This window comes from Nicotiana sylvestris, chromosome 12 (assembly GCF_000393655.2).
Source record: "Nicotiana sylvestris chromosome 12, ASM39365v2, whole genome shotgun sequence".
NCBI lineage: Eukaryota > Viridiplantae > Streptophyta > Magnoliopsida > Solanales > Solanaceae > Nicotiana > Nicotiana sylvestris.
The window spans coordinates 72788699-72812541 of NC_091068.1; the positions used below are offsets into that span (position 1 = coordinate 72788699).

The 23843-nt window shown below is 38.7% G+C and overlaps 1 protein-coding gene across 2 annotated transcripts; it reads right to left on the reverse strand.

Moving 5' to 3' along the window:
• Positions 1 to 8565: 8565 nt before the first annotated feature.
• LOC104244271 (ALBINO3-like protein 1, chloroplastic) lies at positions 8566 to 14501 on the reverse strand. 2 transcript variants are annotated; one of them, XM_070165288.1, is made up of 12 exons: positions 14016 to 14501; positions 12943 to 13053; positions 12710 to 12784; positions 12472 to 12532; positions 12221 to 12294; positions 11866 to 11970; positions 11112 to 11222; positions 10189 to 10292; positions 9768 to 10025; positions 9400 to 9691; positions 9068 to 9161; positions 8566 to 8968 (listed from the first exon to the last, which is right to left on the reverse strand). In XM_070165288.1, exons 1-11 carry the CDS (start codon positions 14376 to 14378, stop codon positions 9084 to 9086), a joined length of 1632 nt encoding a protein of 543 aa, XP_070021389.1. In that variant the 5' UTR covers positions 14379 to 14501; the 3' UTR covers positions 8566 to 8968; positions 9068 to 9083. The 2 variants fall into 2 exon arrangements, with proteins under 2 accessions (XP_070021389.1, XP_009797960.1); XM_009799658.2 differs by having other exon boundaries at positions 8566 to 9161.
• Positions 14502 to 23843: the final 9342 nt, after the last annotated feature.

Genomic DNA, 23843 nt, shown 5'->3' on the forward strand with positions numbered 1-23843 from the left:
CAGGTTCGCTCGGGGATTTATGGAGTGCAGCTGGTGGAGATGCCACAAAGACAGGGGTGATTGGCGGAGGAGGGTATGGAATTGATTTTGGTGGTGGAGCTTGTGGCGTATGATAAGTAGTGCCATGGTAGTGTTGATAAATGGGAAAACTTGGATCGCTGGCGGGATGATCCTGAGCTAATGGTGGGGAAAAAGCAGGGTTAGCAGGGTAAGCTGGCGGTGATTGCCCTTTGGACCAGGCTTGGTACATTTCGGCCATCTGTTGTTTAAGCTTGAGCATCTCCTCTTTCATTTTATAGACGTCCAACTCCTCTACCTCAACACCAGTGTCGACATCTGGGATAGACATGATTTCCGGTATTGGTCCCTTCGATCTGGTTTGGTAATGATAATGTGCCAGTATCCTCTAAATAAACTAACTGCTTGAATTCTCTGGATATCAACAAACTTGTTAGTTTTTAGAGTTTAACACATATGCAATTACACGTTGGGATGCAATGCACCTAGGCAATTAACCATTTTCTATCATGCATTTGTTTCGGTTGCGTGCGTCATTCCGGCCTCTCATAATTGTGCCCCTTCTTTTAAGCTTCCTTTATTCTGTCCTTATTAATTTATTTTTTCATTTTCCCCTTTTCTTTTTTAGTGGTGGTCGAATCCTATAGAGATTGCCTATGTATCATGTCCCCGCATGAATCAGACCGTGCGTAGTTCTGTCACGAGTGCGGAACATAAAGACACCATTTTTGGATTTTTCAATCTTCACTAGCAAAACGTTTTATTACAAGGCAAAACATTTTTGGAAGGAAACTGACAGGCTTGATACAGACTACAGACTCTATGCAAAAGGGAAATACAAACTCCAATGGACAATAGACTCTGAAAACAAGGAAAATACAGACTCAAACTATGAATGTTTCAAAGTTTTGAATTTTGGTGCCCGCGGGGCGTCGTTCGGCCTTGCCGCGGGCTTTGGTGCAAGGCCTCTTTACAGATCTTTCAAATCTTCCATGATCTGGTGGACATAAATCATTATTGAAGCAAAGAAGGTGGTACGGTACATATCCTCACAAGCTAGGCACTTTATGGTGATGTAGTGCCCGATATCGTCGATTCTTCCCTTGATTTTGTCCCCCTCCATAAGCAAATGCCCTATTTGTTGATTCCGTGTCCCTAGCACTTGAGCGTTGTAAAAGAGTTGATCCTGAAACTCATTCATCTGTTTCTTCATTTGGGCCATCAGATCATAGTATCGTTTCCTATCTGTTCTGGCATCTTGGGCTTGTCTGAAGATCCGCTCTTCGTAGTCCCTCTTCATTTGTTGCGTGAATCGTACTTGCTCTTCTGTTTTCTTTATCCATTTCACCTGGATTCTCGCTAGACAAACTTTAGATTTTTCCAGGTCTTCTTGATATTCGAGGACTTTCTTCTTCAGACCGTTTATGAGCCTTTTATCAGCCCGGCTTCTCTCCTGGCTTCTGGCAGCTATTTTCATTTTCTGGATTTGAGTTTTGAGGATCTCATTTTCCTGAGCTAGTTTTCTCCTTTCTCCCTCATCTGCAGCGATATGCAAATCTTTCTCAAATTTCAAATCCATAACTTGCTTCTCCAACCTGCCTATTGTCATCTTGTACTCGTGTTCTTTAGCCAACCAATCTCACTGTTCTTGCGACGCCTTGACGAACTCCTGGATATGGGGTCTTTTAGCCGGCCTTTCGTGCTCAAGTTATCTCTTGTACCAAGCAAGGTATCCTGACGCCACTTCGCCTTTGGCCCAATCCTGCACGCAAGTATCTGCTTTTAAATATTGGCATTCACTCCAGATCTGACGAACTCTTGCTTCAGGAAACTGTCCGTCAGGGCTAATCTCAATTACTTGAGCACTAAGATCTTCCTCCTGTGGCACTATTTGGCATCTCTCGAGTTGTCTCAAAACCCGATATGGCGCGTAGGGCTGAATGCTCTTGAGCCCCATCAATAGAAAGTGGGTCCTAGCTGCCGGCATATATATAACCTCATCAACGCGCAGCCATCCTAGCGTCCACTGTATTTGGTTGGCGGTGAGGGTCCGAAAGAATGATGTCCACGATGTAACTCCCTCGGGTAGACTGACCCCCTTGATTCTTGTGTAGAACTCTTCTATGCAAGTTTTCTTTGAGGAACCATAACTCAAGAGCTGGGAACGGTGGCAGAGATGCTCAGTCATCCATATTTGTAGCAACAAGTTACACCCCTCAAAAAAGTTCCCTCTGGCTTTGCAGGCTGTGAGAGCTCGGAAGATATCAGATACTATCATAGGTGCAAGAGTGCTTTCATCTTGGGTGAGCAAGGTACTGACGACCCCGGCTATTTTCAAATCAATGTTTCTGTCTTTCCTTGGAAACATCAAAAGGCCCAAAAAGGTTATCATAAAAGTCACTCGTCTATGCTCATCCCATTTCTGACGGCTACTTTTGCTACATAACTTGTTACCCGGATTGTTGAATCCTCCGACATGACCGTATCTGTCGTATATGAAGCGCGGATTACAAAAACCTGCGGCCAAATCTGGGTTATGGACCGTCCTGGGTATCTTTAATGAATCTAAAAACCGATGCACGGTCACAACTCTTGGAGCAACCAGGTATTTCTGCCTCATCGGAACTTCAGCATTTCCGATGTACTCGGCTATTTCCTCCAAGGTCGGGGTGAGTTCAAAATCGGGGAAGTGGAAGACATTGTGTGTCGGGTCCCAGCACATGACCAGAGCTCTTATGATATCCCCCCGAGGCTGGATTTCCAATAAACCCGTAAGACCTTTTAGATATTTCTTGACCTCATCTTGCCCCTACTACCTAAATCATCCCACCATAGCCGCAACTCAAAAGGGATTTTAGTCATTATTGAAAAAGGTTCATTCTGCATCGTGCTCATCCTGCACATTTATTAAGGTGATTAAGAAATAAAATTTATTTGACTCAACAAATTGACTATTTCTAAATTTTCCACAGATTAAAAGGAAGAACTGGTTCCGAACACGGCTTTTCAGCACTTCGGGAACGAGGATTTTAAAGCTGGGTGAGTCAACCTGTCAAAATTCAAAAATGCCTAAAAGTGGCCGTTTATGCAAAGTCAGCCTTCCGGCGTCCCTTTCGGGAACATTCGGTTATTTTTGCCAAAAACGGCATTACTCGATTAAGTATTGACTATTTTCTTCTTTTTTTCAAATTGAAATAAAAGACCCGGTTGAAAACACGGCCTTTCAGCGCTTCCGGGAGGAAGATTTTAAGGTTGTGCCCGCAAACCATTAAAAATGACTCAGGATGGTTGTTCTTGCGAAAACAGCCTTCCGGTGCCCTTTTGGGGACATTCGGCTTATTTTAAGCAAGAATGACATCACCCGACTTGTTTATGACAAAAATTTTAACATTGTTGTAAAAGGGAGGTTGGACCCGATGAGGGTTGCCTACGTATCCCGCACCCTGTGAGAATCAAACTGGCGTAGTTCGGGCGCTAAAACAAACTTCTTTTGAAAACCAGACTTTTTACTTCTTTTTTTTCAAAAATTCGGCAGAGTTTTGACACTATTTGGACATTGGTTTTTTTCAAAACAGGCGATTAACTCTCTTTAACCCTCATACTGCTATTTCCTCAAAATATTCAAAAGTCGGTCGGCATGCAAGTTCAAAGCAAATAAATGCACAAGTAGCAAGTAAGATGCATCAAGATGGTCTTTTTCATTTTTGGTACACCTGTCCTAGACAGACCCAACCCCTGTGTTGAGCCTCCAAAGTCAAATGCACGTGATGCAAACAAACGTTCCTACTAGGGATCCGGCATGAAGTCACGTTATTCTAGGTTCAAAGCCTAGGTATTTGTTATAGACTGTGTACCCGAGCGGACAACTCGAGTCGAGGAGGGGGCAACGTACCGGGGACCCGCGAGATCGTCCGGCTTTGTAACTTGTCCGGCCTCTTTCTTATTTCAGGGTGTGACACTAACAGAATAGGGAGTCTCAACCAGTAAGCACATCCCCGGAGGTGAGAAGAGAAGGGTTTCGGCACAATTTATACACAGTTCAGATAATATCAAAGCGGTAAAGCATTTAGCACATTTAGCGCGAAATATGTAGAAAAATCAGATAAAGCCAAACATAACAATTATTCTAAACTCGAATTCTTAAACCCTGAACCAGAGATTCTGGGTCAAAAGTCCCCAGCAGAGTCGCCAGAGCTGTCACACCTCTTTTTTAACTGCGTCTGCAGGGGCGTAGGGGGAGTTTTTCCAATTAAAGGAGATTTTATTCAAAGATTCAGAGTCGCCACTTGGGAGATTTATGGTGTCCCAAATCACCGGTTGAATCCCGAATCGAGGAAAAGATTGACTCTGTATTACAGTCCGTGAATCAGAAATCCGAGTAGGGAATTCTGTTAACCCGGAAGAAGGTGTTAGGCATTCCCGAGTTCCGTGGTTCTAGCACGGTCGCTCAACTGTTATTATTGGCCTAATTATCTGATTTTAAACATGTTTAATCCTATGTGAAATTTTACCTTTAACCGCTTTATTAAATTATTATTTTTTCAACGAAAATTACAACGTCATTTAAAATATGTCTTGAACCACGTCACATAAATGCACCCGCAATTCGCACCACATTTTATCCGACGTTGAGATTTGGATTTGGGTCACATAAATGCACACCCGAGTTTAGGAAAGTAAATTATTGAAATAACGCGCCTAAAGCGACTACGCGTTTTTAACTTTGTGAGGGCCATGGGAATTTGCTAAATGGCGCGCCTCGAATTCTGAGGATTAAACAGAACTTAATTAAAGCGAGTGCCATGCAATTGTCACTTTTGTTTGGCATGATGCACCTTGATTCTAATTTAAAAGGGTTTTCAAATTATATTTGGAGGGCCATGGACTATTTATTATCTACTAAGATTCACCCCTAATCTATTTTGAAAAAAGAAAACCAATTAATTAGATAAAGAAAGAAAATTAGAGAGCCTCTATTCATTCGAAATAAAATTTCAATCTACTGGCTAATTAGAAAAATATTGAATTAAGGAAATATTTAATTTAAGAATCTAATTCACAACCGCTTTCAAACTTGACCCAACGAGCCTAATAACTTTTCAGAACCCAAAAGTTGTTAAAACCACTGATGGATTAAAATGACCCAAAGAAAGCCCTATTCATGATGTAATTGTACAACAGGTGCTCACGGTCGAATCTTTGTAGAGCCCAAGCGTATTTAACTTGGAAACTAAGCCCCAAATTATGATACCAATTCTGAATGCCTTTTAACTGATACCTTCTGGGAATAGGAAATTATCCTATTTCCTACCTACTTAGCCTTCCAATTTTAATCATCCTATCCCGATATGAATAACACAACTCAGCATTAAACAATCAGGTAAGCATGCTTAATTCAGCTTTTACTAACTTTAAACATGACTCTGAACCTTAGTTTCACCAATGGGCATGTTTACAAGGCGGAATATGAGTGAATAGATACAAGCCGATATTTAGCAATTCACTGAAATCAAATAGCTACCCAAGCTAAGACAACTGGTCTACAGTATAATCTAAACATGGATTTACAACCCAAAGCATTACACTAAACCTTTATACAAAATCTTAATAAATCCTTTAACTAGCACTCACTTAGATTTGTTAAAAGAAAACTAAGTAAATAGAATCCATAGTTCATACATCAATACAAATGCAAACTTACTACTGCAGACTACTCTTCACACAAGAATTCAGAAAACCTAACTGACATTTGTAGTTCAAAAACCTAACTACGTAATATTGAAACAGCAAGAGAAACATGGGAGGTCAAATTCAAATGCAGCTTTCCATTCAACCAGAATTTCGCTAGAATTACATGTCCAGCAGTCATGCTATACTCATAAGCTAAAGAAAAGTACCTGAAATTCGAAAACAACACGGAAAATGAGGAAGCAACAGCAGGACAGTAGCAAGAACAATGATCAGCAACAGAAACAACCAGGTAACCAGTTTCAAACCAGGAAACGAAGTGCAACACTCACGAAAATGCGGCCAGAACTTCAAGAACCAAACTTTTTAAAATACCAAACTCAAATCATTTCAGCCTAGATAGACCGGAAACTATTTCAGAAATTGAAAACTTTGGAAATCAAATCAGACCTCAATGGACCAGTGGCCAATTTTTGGCAGTTTCAGTTTTTCTTTTCTGATTCCCTCCCTCTTCCCTTAAGTCTGTCTGTATGTACTCTCTCAGAAAGTTCTCTCCCCCAATCTCCTCAGCTCTCCCTTGTGTATGCCTGTCCTGCCCTTTTAAACTTCAAGACTCTTTCCCCCTCCAGTCTCTCTCTTCCTTTTTTTTTTATCTCCCCTCCCATGTGCACCCCTTTAAGCTTTTATCATTAGCCCATGTTGTCCCTGATTTCCAACTCCTAAAAGCACTTAACTATTAAGAAAATATTTCCTCCCATCACCCCCTCTGATTTTCCCACCCAAAAACCAAGACAGAAGTGTCAGTTACCCTATTACATCCCAATTTCATTATTTTATTCCCCTAGTTATGGGCAGCATGGTTTTCTAAATTAAAAAGTGCCCTGACAGCCCATGCTGTCATGTTACCCTCAGTTCAACTTTTCAAATTAAAGCTCCCTTGAATCTCTACCTTAAGTTTCGATTGATTGTAACTCAATTCAAAAACGAATATGAATTAAAAACCTACTGATTCAGGTAGCAAAACTCAACACTAACAATGAACCCCTGAAGCTGAGAATATACGGATCACAAAATGATTCGATCGACATCAAATATCTTGACGAGGACTACTAAACTACAAACATGAACGGATTAATCGACGAAACTATTTATACCATATGTTAATCAACAGAAGAAAACTGGACCAAGAAAAATGTCTGAAAGAGGAGGAAGAACTACTTGACAAAAATGACGAATTAATCAGTCAAAATAAAACAACAACAAAAGAAAAAGGAAAACAAAAGAAATACCTCGAAATTTCAGACCAAACCCAATCTGTTTCAGTCGACACTTCATCTTGAAAGATTTGAAGCAAAAACGGACCTTAATCGAGTGTTCTCGACTGAGAACACTCGACTAAGGTCGATTAACAGCCTCAAAATTCTCCTAATTTTGGACAGGTTCCAGTCTTGGTCCTTTTAGGGTTTGCTAGTCGATTTAAGATCCGACTAGTTCTAATGGGATTCGAACAAAAGTAAGGGTGGTTTGGGAACGAAGGAGGTCAGGTGGAGCTGGTATGTGACTTTGGGACTGGTTGGGTAAGTTTAGGGTTTTGCTCGAATCTTCGATTGAAGATTCGAGAAGTTGTAGTATGATTCGAGGTTAAAGGGGTATAGATTTGGACTGAGGGGGTCAACGTGGTTTAGGGGTGTGAGTTTGGTGGTCACCGGCGTTGTTGCCGCCGGGTTTACGGCGAAGGGATTTGGTGGCGGCTAGGGTTTCGAGGGGTCGTCTCTGAGGGGTCTGAGAGAGACGATGGGGCGAGGGGGGTTTGGTTTGGGAGGCGGGGTATGGTTTGAAGTGTATATATATGAAGGGGCGGAATGAATCCAGGTCGCTCGATCTGATAAGATCAACGGCTTGGATTCATTCATTAATAGGAACGACGTCGCTTCACTTACCTCGAGACCGGATCGGTCTTGGATGGGAATGGGTCGGGTATTGGAAGAGTTGATCTGGACCGTTCGATCCAATCAAACGAATGGTTGAGATTGACTGACTTAAAACGACGTCGTTTGGATAATTCTGGAGGCGGACTGGACCGTTTGATCGTATGAGATTGACGGTCCAGATTCACAATGTCCAAACGATGTCGTTCTGGATTGGTCGCAGGTGGACTGGATTTGGGGCGAGTATGGGCTGGTTTTTTGGCCAGGTTTGGCTGTGTTTTGGATTTGGGCTTGGCCAAATTGGCCCAACCGAATTTTCCTCTTCTTATTCTCTTTTCCTTTTCAATTTTCCTTTTCAACAATAAAACTAAAAATCCTAATTAAATTATAAAATCGACAATTAACTAAAAATATTAACTCTTAATAATAATTATCACACGAAATTAAACATCAATAAAGATAAAATCACACAATTTGGACATTAAATGCAAAGTACATATTTTTGTGATTTTTCCATTTTATAAAACAAACTTGATTGTTTAATTAATTTCTAAATTGTAAAATTAAATTCTAAATGCACATGCAACACATATTTTTGTATTTTCCTTAAAACATGCACAGACAAAAATACAAATAAATCACAAACAACACAAAAACATTTTATTTAAATTTTTTGGGAGTAGTTCTCATAGGGCAAAAATGACGTGCTCACAACCAAAACACAAATACGTAGAGTTTATTATTTTACTGGACGAGGAAAGCACACGCATAACTTTTCTAAGGGCCAACAACCGCACAATTCGAAACATAATGAATAATGAATCCAACCCTTTACCCTTCTCCATATAGACACCAGACTTTTCCTTGCGACAAGTTCAAACTTGTAATATGCGCTACTGAACTCACACATCACGCGCTATGCTTCTATCAATAAAGCAATGTCAAGGCCGGACGAAGGAAGTGTATCATTTATGGGATATATAAGTTACTTCCAACTTGTATGGTAGAGCAAGAAATTCGTCATGTCACTTCCAATTATTACTGCACACAAGTAAAAAGAAAAAGAATAAATCCCCCCCCCCCAACACATTGAGATGCAAATCTGACTCAATATAGCATTGTTCTACAACAATTCTACTTTCTGGTTTGGTATATGCTATTTTAATATATAAACCTATGATGCTAACCTTTTTAAGGTACTAAAGCAGATCCTTTACACTACAAATCCAACTATGCTCGTTAAAGAATCCGCAGCGATTGCCATTTTGAACATCATAATTTACAACTTTGCAGCTTCCAAAAGTAAAATCTTGTCAGAACCTGGTCCCTTCAAGCTGCAAACACAATAATAGCAGCGCGTTTAGAGATGTCGCAAGTTCCTGATGAACTTCAAGTATGGGTGGAGAACTAAATAAGCTTGTAAAATGTATAGCCTTTTGTTTAAGTTGCTTATCCAGTTCTGTCTTCTTGTACATCTTCAAGTGGAAGTTGGTTATCTGTAGCTCTGATAGAAGAAACAGTTTCACCCTGAAAGTGGGAGTGGAAATGTATAATCAGAACTAGGTCAATTAACAATACCATAATCCTACATTCACTTGCATACAAGTATATTGCTTTCAATTTTTGACTTCCCAAAGGAGAAATATAGAAGCCAATGAGACCCTAAAAGTTTGCGTGAATAGCAAACAACAATATCAATTTGATGCAAGTGATATATGTCCACAGATACTGAAGTTTAGTTTTGAACCAAAAGAGCGAACTTTACCTTCTTTCGTTCGTCAGAAATATGCTGATCCACTCCACGGTTGTGATCATCTGAAATTTCATCTTCCTTCACTTCAGAGGAAGCACTATCACCATTTACGACACGATAATATTCAGAAGTGGAAGCATTGAGACTCTTAGAGATAGAATCACCATTAACAGAGTCAGTTCTGATACTATTTTCTATCTCAACTGACTTCTCTTGTTTCTTATTGGCTGCTATTTCAGCCTTCCTCTTCTCCTCCTCCCTCTGTTGCCGTTTTCTTGCTTCTTGTTCCTTTAACTGTTTAAACCTGCAAAAAATAATTAACGATGAAGTCCTAACCACCAACTTCTCACCTCCAAACAAGGTCAACAAGTCTTTCTAACCTGTCACCCTGGCGGGGCCTATCTGATGTAGGATTCTCGTCTTTCTTTTTAGTTATTGTTGCTTCAGAGACCTGTTTCTGAATTTGAGGTTGTTCTTCCCTAGAGGTTTCATCACTTAATTTCAGGGTTGGAATTTTTGCACCCCCGCGTTGCTCTTTCCTAGAAGTATCATCACTTAATTTCAGCGCTGGAGATTTTGCACCTCCAAACTTCTGAAGCCATACTTGTTGAGCAGTACTAAGTATGTTGTTTGTGAACCTGCATAATAAGATGGTAAAACAATCCTGAGAGATTATTAAGCATAGGAGAGCAATAGTGGTCAATAAATTGGATAATAAAGTATAAAAGGATAAAAGAAAATGAAAATGAAAATAGGAGGAAAAAACTGCTGTTTCCAAACGAGTAATAAAGAAGTGCTTACCAATATAGGCTCAGACCAGAAGGAACTGAAAGTGAAAAGTAACCAAGCATTAGAGGGAGAAACTTAGTTATTGCTTGAGAGTTCTTCACATTTGGATCATCACTCTGGAAATTAATTAAAAAGGGTTTAGTAACTAAACAGGAAAAGAGAACAAAAATAAAATGAAAATGGTTTAGAAGATAAGTGCTATAAATTGACTCAGTGAGAGTCTAATCAACAACCAACTGGCCAACAGAATTAAAGAATTGAGAGTCGGAATGAACAAGCTAATCAGACAATTCACTTTGCAATAACAACCAAATTCAGTTCTCAAGTTAGAGGGGGTGAAAGTAGAGATATGAAGCATAAAGAGTAGCAGAGAACACCATCTCGAGTCGATTCAAGGTTACATTACAATACAAAGGTCAAACACCATCAGTTTTTTCTTCATAAAATATCGATAACTTCAGGAACCAACAACATGCCCAACACTTGGAAAGGTAGCAAGTGAATATTATTCATAATACATAACCACAATTTTGAAGTATCAGGACTTCGATGTAGAAGCCATTCATGAACCAGCCAGCTCTAAGAAGGTGCAATGGTATAACAACAAAAATTCAGAGGTTGGATAAACAGGAACCTGACTTAATTAAGTCATTTACAGTCTAACAAATGGAATTGAATGCAATTGTTGACACAAGGAAAAAGAGTAAATGAACCATGTATCTAACAACTGGAATTGAAATACAAATGTGAACACAGGGTACAAGATGGTACATTTACCATGTACAGTATAGGTAACCCCAAAATAACAAAACAAAATGAGGTTAAACAACAAGAGAGGAAAGCGAGTTGAAGGAAATCATCATAAATGCAGAAAGAGAGGGCCTATCTCTTTTGTCCTGCATAAAGGAAGACTAGAAAAGCTTTCATTGACCAACCTGTTGAGATGGTTGCATAATTTGAATAGAGATGTACTGAGAGACAACCAACAGTACAGGCAAGACAAGATATGCAAAAGTATCGGACCAACCAAGGGGAGGATGACCATCCTGTCAAATCCAAGGATAAGAATCAGTCCTAACGCATTCTTCAAGGTGAAGCAACTAAAGAAATTTCGCAATATGCATCAAGCAACAACAACAACAACAACAACCCAGTATAATCCCACACGTGGGGTCTGGGGAGGGTAATATGTACGCAGACCTTACCCCTACCCCGAAGGGTAGAGAGGCTGTTTCCAGGAGAACAATATGCATCAAGCAATAAACTGAATTGCAAGATTTGGTCATTCTAGATTATTTTATTAATACAAACTTCATCCTTCTAATGCAGTATGCTTCTTTAACCAGAGACAGCCTCACTTGCTGAATTACTCAAATAAGACCTGCCATCTTTATAGCTAGTAGAATCAACAAAATCTGATGTGTTGGGTCGCACCCCAGAGGATCATATTCTATATGCATCTAAAAACAATGAAGCATAGAAGAGCCATAAAGCATAAGCAACACATCCTTACATTGCAGACACCATAACCCGAAAAAAGAGAATGAAAGAGAAAAGACAAGTGAACTAAACAAAATGCGCAAAGCTAAATCAATAAAATGCCCATGAAAATTTCAAGCTACCCCCCCCCCCCCAAAAAAAAAAAAGAAAGAGAAATGAGGCAAGGCTGGACAGCAGCAGATGACTCACTACAAAAGGGAAAAGCCAAGAGGTGCCACTTCCAGTTTGTCGAGCAGCAATTGTTGTTGGACCAGCTAGTGAGGGTATCCAGAAGAAGCCTTCTGTCAGAAGCCCCTTAATGTAATTAAAAAAAGAAAAAGAAAAGTATTAGAGATGCTTGAGTGAAACTATAGAAACCTAAAGTGTTTGCTAAAGTATACAAAAGGGTGAAATTGCCAGCAGCAGTAGTTTGCTTTTCACTTATCAATTGTTTTTCTTTTGCTTTCTCATTAAAATCAAAACTGTCTCCCTTTTTAGCAAGCGTTATTCAAGTAAAAAGCCTCTCCAGAGAAGGGGTGAACAAGTACAAAAATAGCAGTTTTACCTCATTTGCCACGTTAGAGAGGGCTCTGTAAAGCCCAATCCATATGGGTATAGTGGCAAGGGTCGGCAGACATCCTGGGGGTATAGATGATAGAAATGATTAACAAATATCAACAATTACTGAACTCGGACAATATTTAAATTATCATACCAAAAATAAATATTGCCACATCCCACATGTATGGTGTGTAAGGATGTACAACCAAAATTGTCAACCATAAGAAGATTTGGGATTGAAAAAGAAAGTGAGACCTGCCAGTGGATTTATGCCAGCTAATTTATAAAGACGAGCAGTTTCAAGTTGAATCCTCTCCTGGAAAACATGTATATAAGAAGTTAAAATAGTTGACGCAAAGTTTTTACATTGGACAAATGCAAGAAAATGCCACAGGGTAAATGAAGGGCAGCTATTCACTTAAGCACGCACATCCTCCAGTAATATTCCACTGACTAAAGGTGAAAAATATGTGAAGCTTGGGTATAAATTAACCTGGTCTCCAGCATATCGCTCCTGAATAGCCTTTATTTGAGGTGCCATAGAGCGCATTGCCATTGCTGATTCTACCTAAAATTGATTCTTAAAGATAGTAAACCATCTAAGCCTTCATAAGCAAGAATGTGTTTTTGTAATTTGTACAGCTCTATTTACTTCATAAATACTTTACACAGAAATATGGAAAACAGAAATACTGTAAAGAGAAGACATGAAAGTAGACCACTGACCTGTTTTTTTGTTAGAGGAAAAGTTGCAGCTTTTACTAGTATTGTTAGTAGAATGATTGCAAAACCATAAGAATACGGCACATGTAAAGTTGAGAGTCCATCCTTCAAAACCTGGACATATCACAACCACTTTCTTAATTGTTTTCTCTCTTTTCTTTTTCTTTGGCGTGTCTTAACATATGAGTGAGAGATAGAAGCAGGAGATAGAATTAAGCTTTGAATCAACCCATACATTACAGTTGGATATAAATATGCTATCTTTCGACCACTAAGCAGAAGAATGTGACATTTAGTCTGCAAAATATTTCTCTTTCCATTTGATAGAGGCATGAAACAATCTTGCTTACATTATCCTCTCATTCCAATGATACCACCAAATGAAGCAACTAATAGACCAGACAAGTTCCAGATACCAAATAAAGGAACCAACTTTAACAATCTTACTCTTTAATGATGAATAGCAACATAGCCATATATACAATTCTTAACTGCTCAAAATTATGTTTTGAATAACGATTACATTCTTCCGTAAAATTTGCAACCAAATACCCAACTAGCAATACAAAATTCTCAATCAATCAACCAATAACACATCAATCCCAATATAGTTGGAGTAGGATATATGAATCTTTTGTATTTGTTGAGCTCTACTTGAGTCCGCTTCATTCCAATACTATTAGAGTTTCTCAAAACCTTACATTTATGCCTATGAGGTCTCCTACAAAAAACAGTGCAAGTGTGGAAACAACGGCTAAGCCTTAATTCCAACTGTTTAGTATATTCTATATACTAGTTTCACCATAACGGCTAATCAAAGAACCCCATAATTCAACTTCCAACTATGGCAACTTTGTCTCCATTCATCCTTGAAAAAGTACAATTCTAAGAATCAATTAGCCAATTGAAATTTCTAAAACCTATAAAATTAGAACACAAAACAAAGCAAAAAGAATTGAACAACGAAAGGAGCATCATAACATTGTAAAAAACGAAACTTTAACATTAACAAATCTTCAGAACAACAAGAGGAGCATCATAACATAGTAAAAACGAAGTTTTAACATTCAACGAACCTTCAGAACAGACTCCATTCCATTGGTAATACCAGAAAGCCAATCACTATTCTGTTTACTACTTTCAACAGTGTTAACAACCGTATCAGCAGAACCAGAAACAGCAGCATCAGCAACTGTATACAAAAGCCCTTCAGCCCGAGCAAACAGGTCCTTGAAAAGCACCTCTGCAGTCTCCGGGTCAGGAAACGGATCCTGACCCAACCCGAATCGAGCTACTCCGAGCACGCCCCGTGAAAAGGGTTTGTAAGTTGGAAGATTTCCAAAGTGGGTTCGGTGAAAAACTGGGTTTAGTGTTCTTGTCCGTTCTGTAAATGGAGACAATAGAGAATTGGGTCCGAGGGAAGTGAAAAAGGTTGCCATTTTTCCTACCAGATTTTTCAGGTTCTTGAAAACCCCTTTAAGGTGGAGGAGTTTGGTTTTTAGAAAGATTTGATTTTTGGTTGGGGTTTTGTGTGAAAGAGAAGAAGTTCGAAGAAGCAAAAAAGATTAAAATCTTGAAAAATCTAAGTGGACATTTGGACACAAGAATTGCAGTAAAATTTCGGAGAAACGGCGAATTTTTTTTTTTTAATATAACTTAAAGTTATTTTTGCAAGTGATTTAAAGTGGAAATTTTAAAATATAATTTTTTGAAGTTTTTTTAAATTTTTATTAATTTAAAATTTAACTTCAAGGGAAATTTAAATTTTTTATAAATAAGTGAAAAATTTCTTAATTCTTAGGACCAAACGGGTAAATTTCCCAATTTTAAGTCAAGTACTCCAAAATAAAAACCTTTGAATGTAATTTAAAAGAAATGAGCAATCTTGAATACACGTGTGATAACAAAGAGGAAGTTCATGGGCAAAATGTAAGAAAATCAAACGGACCTTTTACTATACGAAATAGGACAGGATATGCTAGCCCTCTGTTAAAAACTGGTCTCTATTCTGCCCTTGCCGTCAACAAATGGGCTCGTATATGCCCTACATCACTAACGGGAGACTTATAAAGCCACGTGGAATATATGTAAGGGCAAGTTAGACCTAGTTCGAATTGTACAAGGGCATATATGAGTCAGTTATAATAGTCATTTCTCAAACACTTCACAACTCCATATCAGTTTACTTAGACACTTATTTGGCAACACCAAACTAATTATCATAGCACATACACTCAGTCATAGATACAATAAATGAACGGCAATGACTTTATTAAATCCTTGTACAAAAATATAAAGCTTCATTACATAGTAAAAGACAACAATTAAGCCACAATAACACTAACATTACATATCATTTCCCACTAATCCAAAGAACATAACAAAACATCCCAATATCACACACATGAAAATCCACATCTTCTTCCGAAATTTAGCATCAAGCACAACTGAGTACTCTAAATCGGTCAATTTCTTCATTAGAACATTTCTTTCCAATTCCAAGACTTCTATTCCTTCATGATCAACGAGCATCATAACATTCTCAGGATCAAATTTTCCTTTGGAGAGCATTTCTTTCACGGATTTGAGCTTCATTTTCCTTCTTTAAACTGCATATGAGATTTTGAAACGCTAGGAGGAAGCTCTTCATCTTGGGATTGCCAATAGGAATATTTTTCATCATAAAAACCAAAAATAAATAAAATAAATTAACAAGCAAATCGGAATAATTAAAAGAACCCAACAAAAAATTTACTTACATCATGCTTCAGGCACTTGAAAAACCTTCTCCCAGCATTTAAAGGTGTCCATGCCATGAAATAATTAGGAGTAAGTCCGCAATGACATCTCTTATTCGACCCCTTTGAACTACTAGAACATTCCGACATTGTTTTTTGTTGTCTTTTGTTATGATTCGACCCCCTTTGAGCTACTAAGATTTAATGAAGTCATTGCCGTTCATTTGAATGTTTGTGTCTATGACTTAGTTTATTTGCTGTGATAATTAGTTGAATGTTGTCAAATAGGTGTCTAAGTAAACTGATATGGAGTTATGAAGTATTTGAGAAATGACTATTATAATTGACTCATATATGCCCCTGTACAATTCGAACTAGGTCTAACTTGCCCTCACATATATTCCACGTGGCTTTATGAGTCTCTCGTTAGTGATGGAGGGCATATACGAGCCCATTTGTTGACGGCAATGGCAGAATAGAGACCAACTTTTAACGGAGGGCTAGCCTGTCCTATTTCATATAGTAAATGGGTATTTTAGGCCCTTTTCAGATACAGTCAACCTTTTTTACGTCAACATGCCCCTCGATTTTGTATAGGTAAAAAATAGAATTATCATGTGGATAAAACTTAACACATGTCAAGTAAGTGAAGAATGACGTGGACGGAATTTAAAGAACACTCGGTACCAAACATTATGGCATCGTAATTATTAGCCCAGGCATTGTGTATTGAATGTGGATTCTTGATTAGCACTACAAAAATAGCATGGTTGGTAGCCATGGATATACAAGTTTTTGTTACTTGGTGCAGAAGTTGTAGGAGTACCTCTTTTGTGATGATTGTGTAGGTGATATATGTCAGTCATTTAAGTGGGAGAGATTGAGATGAGATATGGAGATTCAGGTACTATCGCAGATTGAAGAGTTTATTTCTCACAGGCAGACTATTCCTCTAGTTGCGAACTGTGTGAGCTCAGGACCTGTCACTTGATTATATGTGTCATAGTTAGGGTCATTGTGGATCTATGGAAGAATAATTACCTATTTTGGGATGCTTAGAATCGGTTTAGAGGTCCATTGGTAGGTCTAATGTGAATGTATATTCTATACCAGATCGGATATGCTTATTCAGCACAACATTTGTCTATGGATAAGTCTTCGGGCATGGTGGATGTTATTCATGTCATCATCTGTTACTGTGTTACTTTTATGCTATGTGGGTTGTGAGGCAACTTGATTATTCATATGCGTATTGTGGTCCTATGTAAAATTGTGGTGTCATATGAGCGAGATGCCTCTCGGGATGCTCGGTGTTTATTGCACCTTAGTTGTGTTTCACCTCTTTTGTAGCGCAATATGCTATTTGTGTCCCCAGAGTTATGTTTACGCACTTGGCATACTTGCTGTTGATGTATGTGTGCCTAGTGAGTGTGAGCATTTTTGGATTAATGGGTATTCTCATGCAAGTTATTATGTGTGGATTGAGTTGCACGCCGCGACAGTGAGATGTTGGGTACGATTCTTTAAGCTTATGTGTGTTGCTCCTTTGTGGGACAAGTTCATAGCATTTGTCTGGGTTTTTTATTCGTTATACGGGCTAGATAGTTCTTTGCTTGGGCTTCTTTTCCTTATTGGTCATATTCGAGTTATGGCTCATAGGCTCATAGATGTCGTCGTATGAGATTTTAGATGGTATTTTATATGGCTTGTCGACCGAGCAGCTTGTACTGGGTGAGACAAGGTTATTGGATTTGGAATCAGCTTGTCTCGAGCGGAAGAGCTCCATGATTTGTTAGTTTAATGAATGGTTATGAGTTTCTACACATCTCTTTCATCATTGCAGTATTGCGAGGTTTGAACATGATTTTATGTGTCATGAGGTATATTATTGGTGTCGGGTTCAGAAATTTGCAGCTATTGTGGTTGGAAGATATTACTATGGGCATATAAGCAATGTGGTACATGGTCTGATTGTGACTTGTGTGTATATGTATGTTTTGGTACAACTTGCAGAGATTGATACAGTGTATGTACGCTGGAATCGGACCTTATAGGAAATTCCGGATGTTGGAGTTTGGTTCAAAGGCTCGTAGACTAAGGTAGCAGGAATGATCTTCAGCTTGGGTTGACCTAATGTGCTCATATGGATTGTGGTGTCACGGGTAGGTGCATGAGGAGTTATATAGTGATTTTGGAAACTTTAGAATGGTTCTTGGCACGTTCGAGGACGAACGTGTGTTTAAGTGGAGAGAATGTAATGATTCGGCCGATCACTTTGAGCTCTAGCATGTTGTTCGGCAGTTTGGGACCTGGAGTAGCTTCACTTTATGTATTATGACTTGCACGTGTAGTTGGTGTTGATTTTCGAGAAGTTCGGAGTTGATTTGGATAAATAATTCTCAATTCAGAAGCTTTAAGTTGGAAGAATTGACCAAGGTTTGACTTCTGTGTAAAGACCTCGGAATCGGAGTCTGAAGGTTCATATAGATTCATAAGGTGATTTCGAACTTGGGCGTATGTCTGGGGTTGAGTATCGGATGGTAGGGGAGTAATTCAGCGCTTATTATCGAAAGCCAGCATTTTGAAGGTTTTTGAATTTACTATGTTTGACTTGGAGTGGCCTTTAGTGTTATCGGATTCCGGGTGGTGTTCCGGAACCTTGGGTAGGTTCATTTTTGTTTATTGAAACTTGTATGTAAATTTTGGTCATGATCCGGAATGTCTAAGTGTGATTCGGACGCGTTCGGCGAAGTTCGAAGGTTTGAAAGTTAAAAGGAGGATTTTGATCACCAATTCGTGATTTTGATGTTATTCGTGGCGTTTCGAGCCTTTGGATAAGGTATGAGGACTAGTTGGTATGATTGGACGGGGTCCAGGGGACCTCGGGTGTGTTTCAATAAGGGTCGTGAATGCGTTCGCGTGGTGAGGGTCGTGAACGCATTGTGTAGCGGGGTTGGGGTGGGGTGGAAGCTTGAGCTTCGCGATTGCGTGTGAGCATTCGCAATTGCGTACCTTTGAGTTCTAGGGGCTGGATTTCGGCCTTTGCATTCATGGGACTCAGCTTGCATTCGTGGGACTCAGCTCTGTTCGCGTAGGTCTGGGTTGCTATTGTTCGTGATCGCGTGAGATCCCTCATGATCCCATAAAAGGAGATTCCAGCGGTGGCAGTGTTGGCCTTCGCAATCGCGATTGTATTTCTGTGATCGCTAAGAGGAAGGACTTGGACATAATATAAGTTAATAAATCAAGAATTTGCTCATTTGTCTCTTTCGAAGGCAATTTTGGGCGATTTGGAGGAGTCATTTTTATCATCTATCATAAGTTAAGTGATTCCCACTTGTTGTGAGGTAAATACATGGATTATGTATGAATTTAGACATGGAAATTAGTAAAAATTTTGAGATTTTTGAAGGAAACCTAAAAATGGTATTTTTGAGTTTTGACCGTGAAATTAAGAATAAATCATATATTGGAGTTCATGGTGCTATTGGTAATATTTATCTTCGAAGATTTTTGAAATCTGGGTGTGTGGGCCCGGGGGTTGACTTTGTTGAATTTTCGTGTGGAGTTGGGGATGGTTTCTAATTGTTAAATTACGAGTCTTTGAATATATTTTGATTGGTTTGCACTTTTTGTGACTAGTTTCGGATCGTTTGGTATGGGTTCGAGGTGTTAGAGAGGCGTTGGAGCCGGTTATCGGATCTTGGAGCAAGGTAAGTCTCTTGTCTAACCTTGTAAGAGGAAATTTACCCTGTAGGTGTCGTATTTGTTATGTGCTACGTGTTATGGGAGCTACACACGTATGAGGTTACGAGTGTCCGTGTGTATGCTAGATTCTTGTTTATGTTCGAGTAGACTTAGACTCACACCATATTTTAATTGTATTATGTGAGTTATTCTTGCCTGATTAAATGCTTTAGTTATTACTTTAGCAAGGAACTAGACTTACATAGAGTATCGAACCTTGCTATTTTAGATACTTGACTCGCTACCTGATTAGTCGCGGAAATTATACTTCCTTTTATGAATTTCTCCCTCGATGTATGTATTTGTCCCAAATTTGTCTTGAATTTCATAACTCACCCATATATTCGTGAGTTGGGCCAACGACCCGTCAAAGTTTCACATTCTTACAAAATCGAGTTGAACGCCTCAGCAATACTTTAATGGGATCGGGTCATTCGTCTCAGCAGTATCACATAACACACTTTGGGATCGGACTATTCAGCTCGGCAATATCATGTAACACACTCTTATGAGATTGGGCCATTTTCCTCGGTAGTATCATGTAACACACTCTTATGGGATCAGGCCGTTCGTCTCGGTAGTTCTATGAAACACTCTTATGGGATTAGGTCATTCGCCTCGTCAGACTTGTGCGTTATATTCGATCAGGAGTTAGCGTATATATGAGGCTTCTTGACTCGAGATTTGACATTTTATTTGATATTGATAATTATGTGTTCCATTCAAAGCAGTATCTGGTATTTGAGAACTTCGTAATTATTCTTCTGTTGAGGAGCGTGTTATGCACCTATATCTGTTTCATCGTTTTTACTTGCTATGCTGCATACCTGTCTACTTTTACGTACATTATTATTGGACCACTAGTAAGTATTGATGTTGATCCCTCGTCACTATTTCTTCGAGGTTAGTCTAGATACTTACTGGGTACACGTTGATTTGCATGCTCATACTACACCTCTTCACTAATTGTGCATGTACTGAGACTGGTACATTTGATGGTCACACAGGCGCGTAGGCGCAGCTATTGAGGAAACTTTGTGGTGAGTTGCATTCCATGTTACGATCCGCAGCACACAAAGTCCCCATCCTATTCATTTACTATATTCTATCCAAATTATCATTTAATATATTCAAACACCGTAATTACCATCAAAACTAAGAATTGTCAGTCAAGATAAATCTCTTAAGTTCATAAGCTTACAACTTCAAACTAAGTGTCTGATTCAAGCCTAACCAATCCAGAATGAATCCAAACTTTGCACACAACTCCAAATACCTTCAAAATAGCATATGTATGCATGTATAAGTATGCCTAAATGTTTTATTATTTTTTCTTAATTTTTAAAGGTTTTTAAATCAATTTATTCCCCTTATTTTATTCATAAAAATCCAATAATAATTCCCAAATTATCATTTTGGTGATTCATTTATTGGATTCTCATATTTACACTAAAATATAGATAATATATTTTTTTGCATATTTTTACAAATTTATTTAGTATTTTTAAAGCTAAATTGCATATAATTGCAATATTAGCCCCTTTTAAGATTTAATTGCATTTATATTTATAAAAATTAAGTCTAATATTTTTAGATTGATAATTATGTCTTACAAATCATTTTAGTACTTTCAATTTATTTCCAGAATTTAATTTACTATTTTTTATAAATTAAATTGGAAAAAATGGCTATTTAAAATCTAGCCAAATTTCATTTCAATTGTAGCCTAATTCTACCTCAATTGAACCCCGACCCAATTTCAATTTAAACCGACCCAAACCCAGTTTCATTAAACCACCCACTTACCCGTTTTAATCCGGGTCGTTGATCATTCAGATCAACGGCCAATAATCACCCTTGCCTTAATTAATTCTGAACTACCCCCCAAACCCTTTCATTTGTTACCATACGCCGCCTCTGAATCCCTCCTCTCCCAAATCCTCTCTACAACACCCTCAAACCCTAGTCGCCGCCACCCTAATCCATGGCCTTCCGAGGTCATCGAAGGCCTATACCAGCCTTCCAAGGCTTCTATGTGTTTGGTTTTGTGGTCTCATGACCAGACTCTGAAGGGATTTGGTCCAGTCTTTGCTCGATTACCCTTCTCTGGTCATCCCTGACCTTTCTCTGACCATCCACGACCTTTCCTGGATATTCATGACCTTTCAAGGCGGGTCCTTGGCATTTTCTGGTTAGAACGTTAACTTTCGAGATCTTTCTCGTTTTCTTTTGGGTTTTCTGAAACCCTAATCTCTAATATCTTTCGATATCTTTCAGATCTACCTTAGATTTGTGCTTACCATGAACTTTTAAGCATTTTTTCTTAAAGGTTCTTCAACGTTGTTTTCAAAACGACTCTTCATTGTTCTGATTAGGGTTTTCCTTTAAGTTATTTCAAAAATCTTTTCTCTGATTCTCAATGTTGTTTTATGACTCGAACTGTTTGTTATGCTTTCCTTCTACTTGAGTCAGCATGTTGAAAACCCTAATTTCTTTTGGGTCTCATTCGAATCCTGAAGCTGTTTGTTTAAATGTATATTTGTTTAATTAAGTTCCTCGTTCTTGTTTGATTTAATTGTGTTACCATTTTAAAACTCGATTGTTGTTGAAAAGCCATAGGTGTTTGGGGCTGAAATTGTTTGTTTGAGTACTTGACTCGACTGAAAGCTTTTGTTTTAGACTTACTTTTCTCTATGTGACTTATCTGACTCCGAGTTTTACTATCTTTTAAACTCGACTTGAAACCCTAACTTTTCGAAAGGTTTCCTCACCTGTTACTGTGAGACCTCTACTTGTTTAACTCTTTTCTTCACTTAGGCTATATGTGTGAGCCCTGACTATCTACTGAATCTTATGCCTATTTTTGCCGTTGTTGTATGTTGTTTCTTTTGCCAATGTGCTTGGCCTCGCATGTCTGATGTCTCTGTTCACTCTGTTTATATAGTGAAGTGCAGAAGCATGTTTCTTCTTTGATTTATCTCAATCGTGTGACTGATTTCAAAAACTTTCTTTTATGAACTCTATTTTCACTCGCCTGTTAAAGTTAATTGATTCATTTTCCTATTTTGCCTTACTGAATCTTTTCCCAAAATAAGCATATTTATGTACTTAGACTTGATTACTTACTCAATGCTTTTACTACTCCTTTTATGACAATAATCAGTTTGTCTCTAAATTGATCTTCTTTCCTTATTTTGAATCTTTCATTACCCGTTAAACAATGACTCCTTAATTAAAGGGAGTCACTTATGTAATTGATTCTGACTGTTGATTGTTTCTATATTTGTATTAAAACTTTACTTGTTACCTTATTTCTCACTCGTTTTCAGAAGCTACAAATACCCTGCACTTTCTCTTCTTTGAAACAGACACGAATGACTTGAGTTCAGAACACACACTCCACTCAAACTCTCTCTCTCTTTTTCTCTGTTACTGCTTGTGTTGCTACATTCTAGCCGGCTGAAAGCCAAGGCTAGGTTGTGGGAACTTGCTCACTTTTCTTTCTGCATTTGCTTCTTTACTGGTATGTCCTAATTAACTTTCCAGCATCAACAACAACATGTCTTCTTTGCTATTTCCCTCACTCTTGCCTATTTCTGTTTGTGTGTTAATCAAGTTGCATTGTAAGCATGTTGTAATATGCCCCCTTCCTTTTCTGAATTCATGTTTCTCCTATGTATGAACTCTATCAGTCACTTATGAACCCCAAACCCCCCATATCCCCTATGTGTTTGTATTCGTTGGTTGGTTTGAGGGCATGCCAGCATTAGACATTATTATGCATGACCTAAACCTGACCCTCCCTGATCACATACTTTATATCCTCTTTATGTGTGTATCCTCTGGCTGGTTTATGGGCATACCAGCATCACTTATGCTGGGCATGTCCAGATTTTGACCCCTCTTAGGGTCATAAGCCACCTGCAATGTATTCCAAAACCCCTGCCCCCTTTGTGCTATTACTAATGCTGTATAATTTTAGCTTTTACTACTACTGTTTTCCAAACTACCCCTCTCCCCTCTCCATTCTCCACTCAATTTTAAATCTCTACTCCTGCACTTCCACCATATTCTTAGACTTAAATTCTGCCCCTCTTATGTGGGCCTTGCCTTGGGACCCATGAGCTTCCTCTGAACTTGGACACATGAGGGCTGGCCCTTCCACACTGCACCCATCTCTATCTGGTTATGCAACTTGGGTGGGAGCACTGTCCGGGGTCCCCTCGAGACCCTTAGGGAACTTTGACACACTCAAGTCTGAGAAAGGCTTTGAAACAATGGCATTTGAGGTGGTTTATTCCATAACTCAGAGAGGAAGTCAAGAATCAGGCTTCCTCTGGTTGTAACTTTTCTTTTATACTTCCTTGATGTAATTCATTATTCAGTTTGTAATAATTTGTAATAAACACTGGGGTTGGC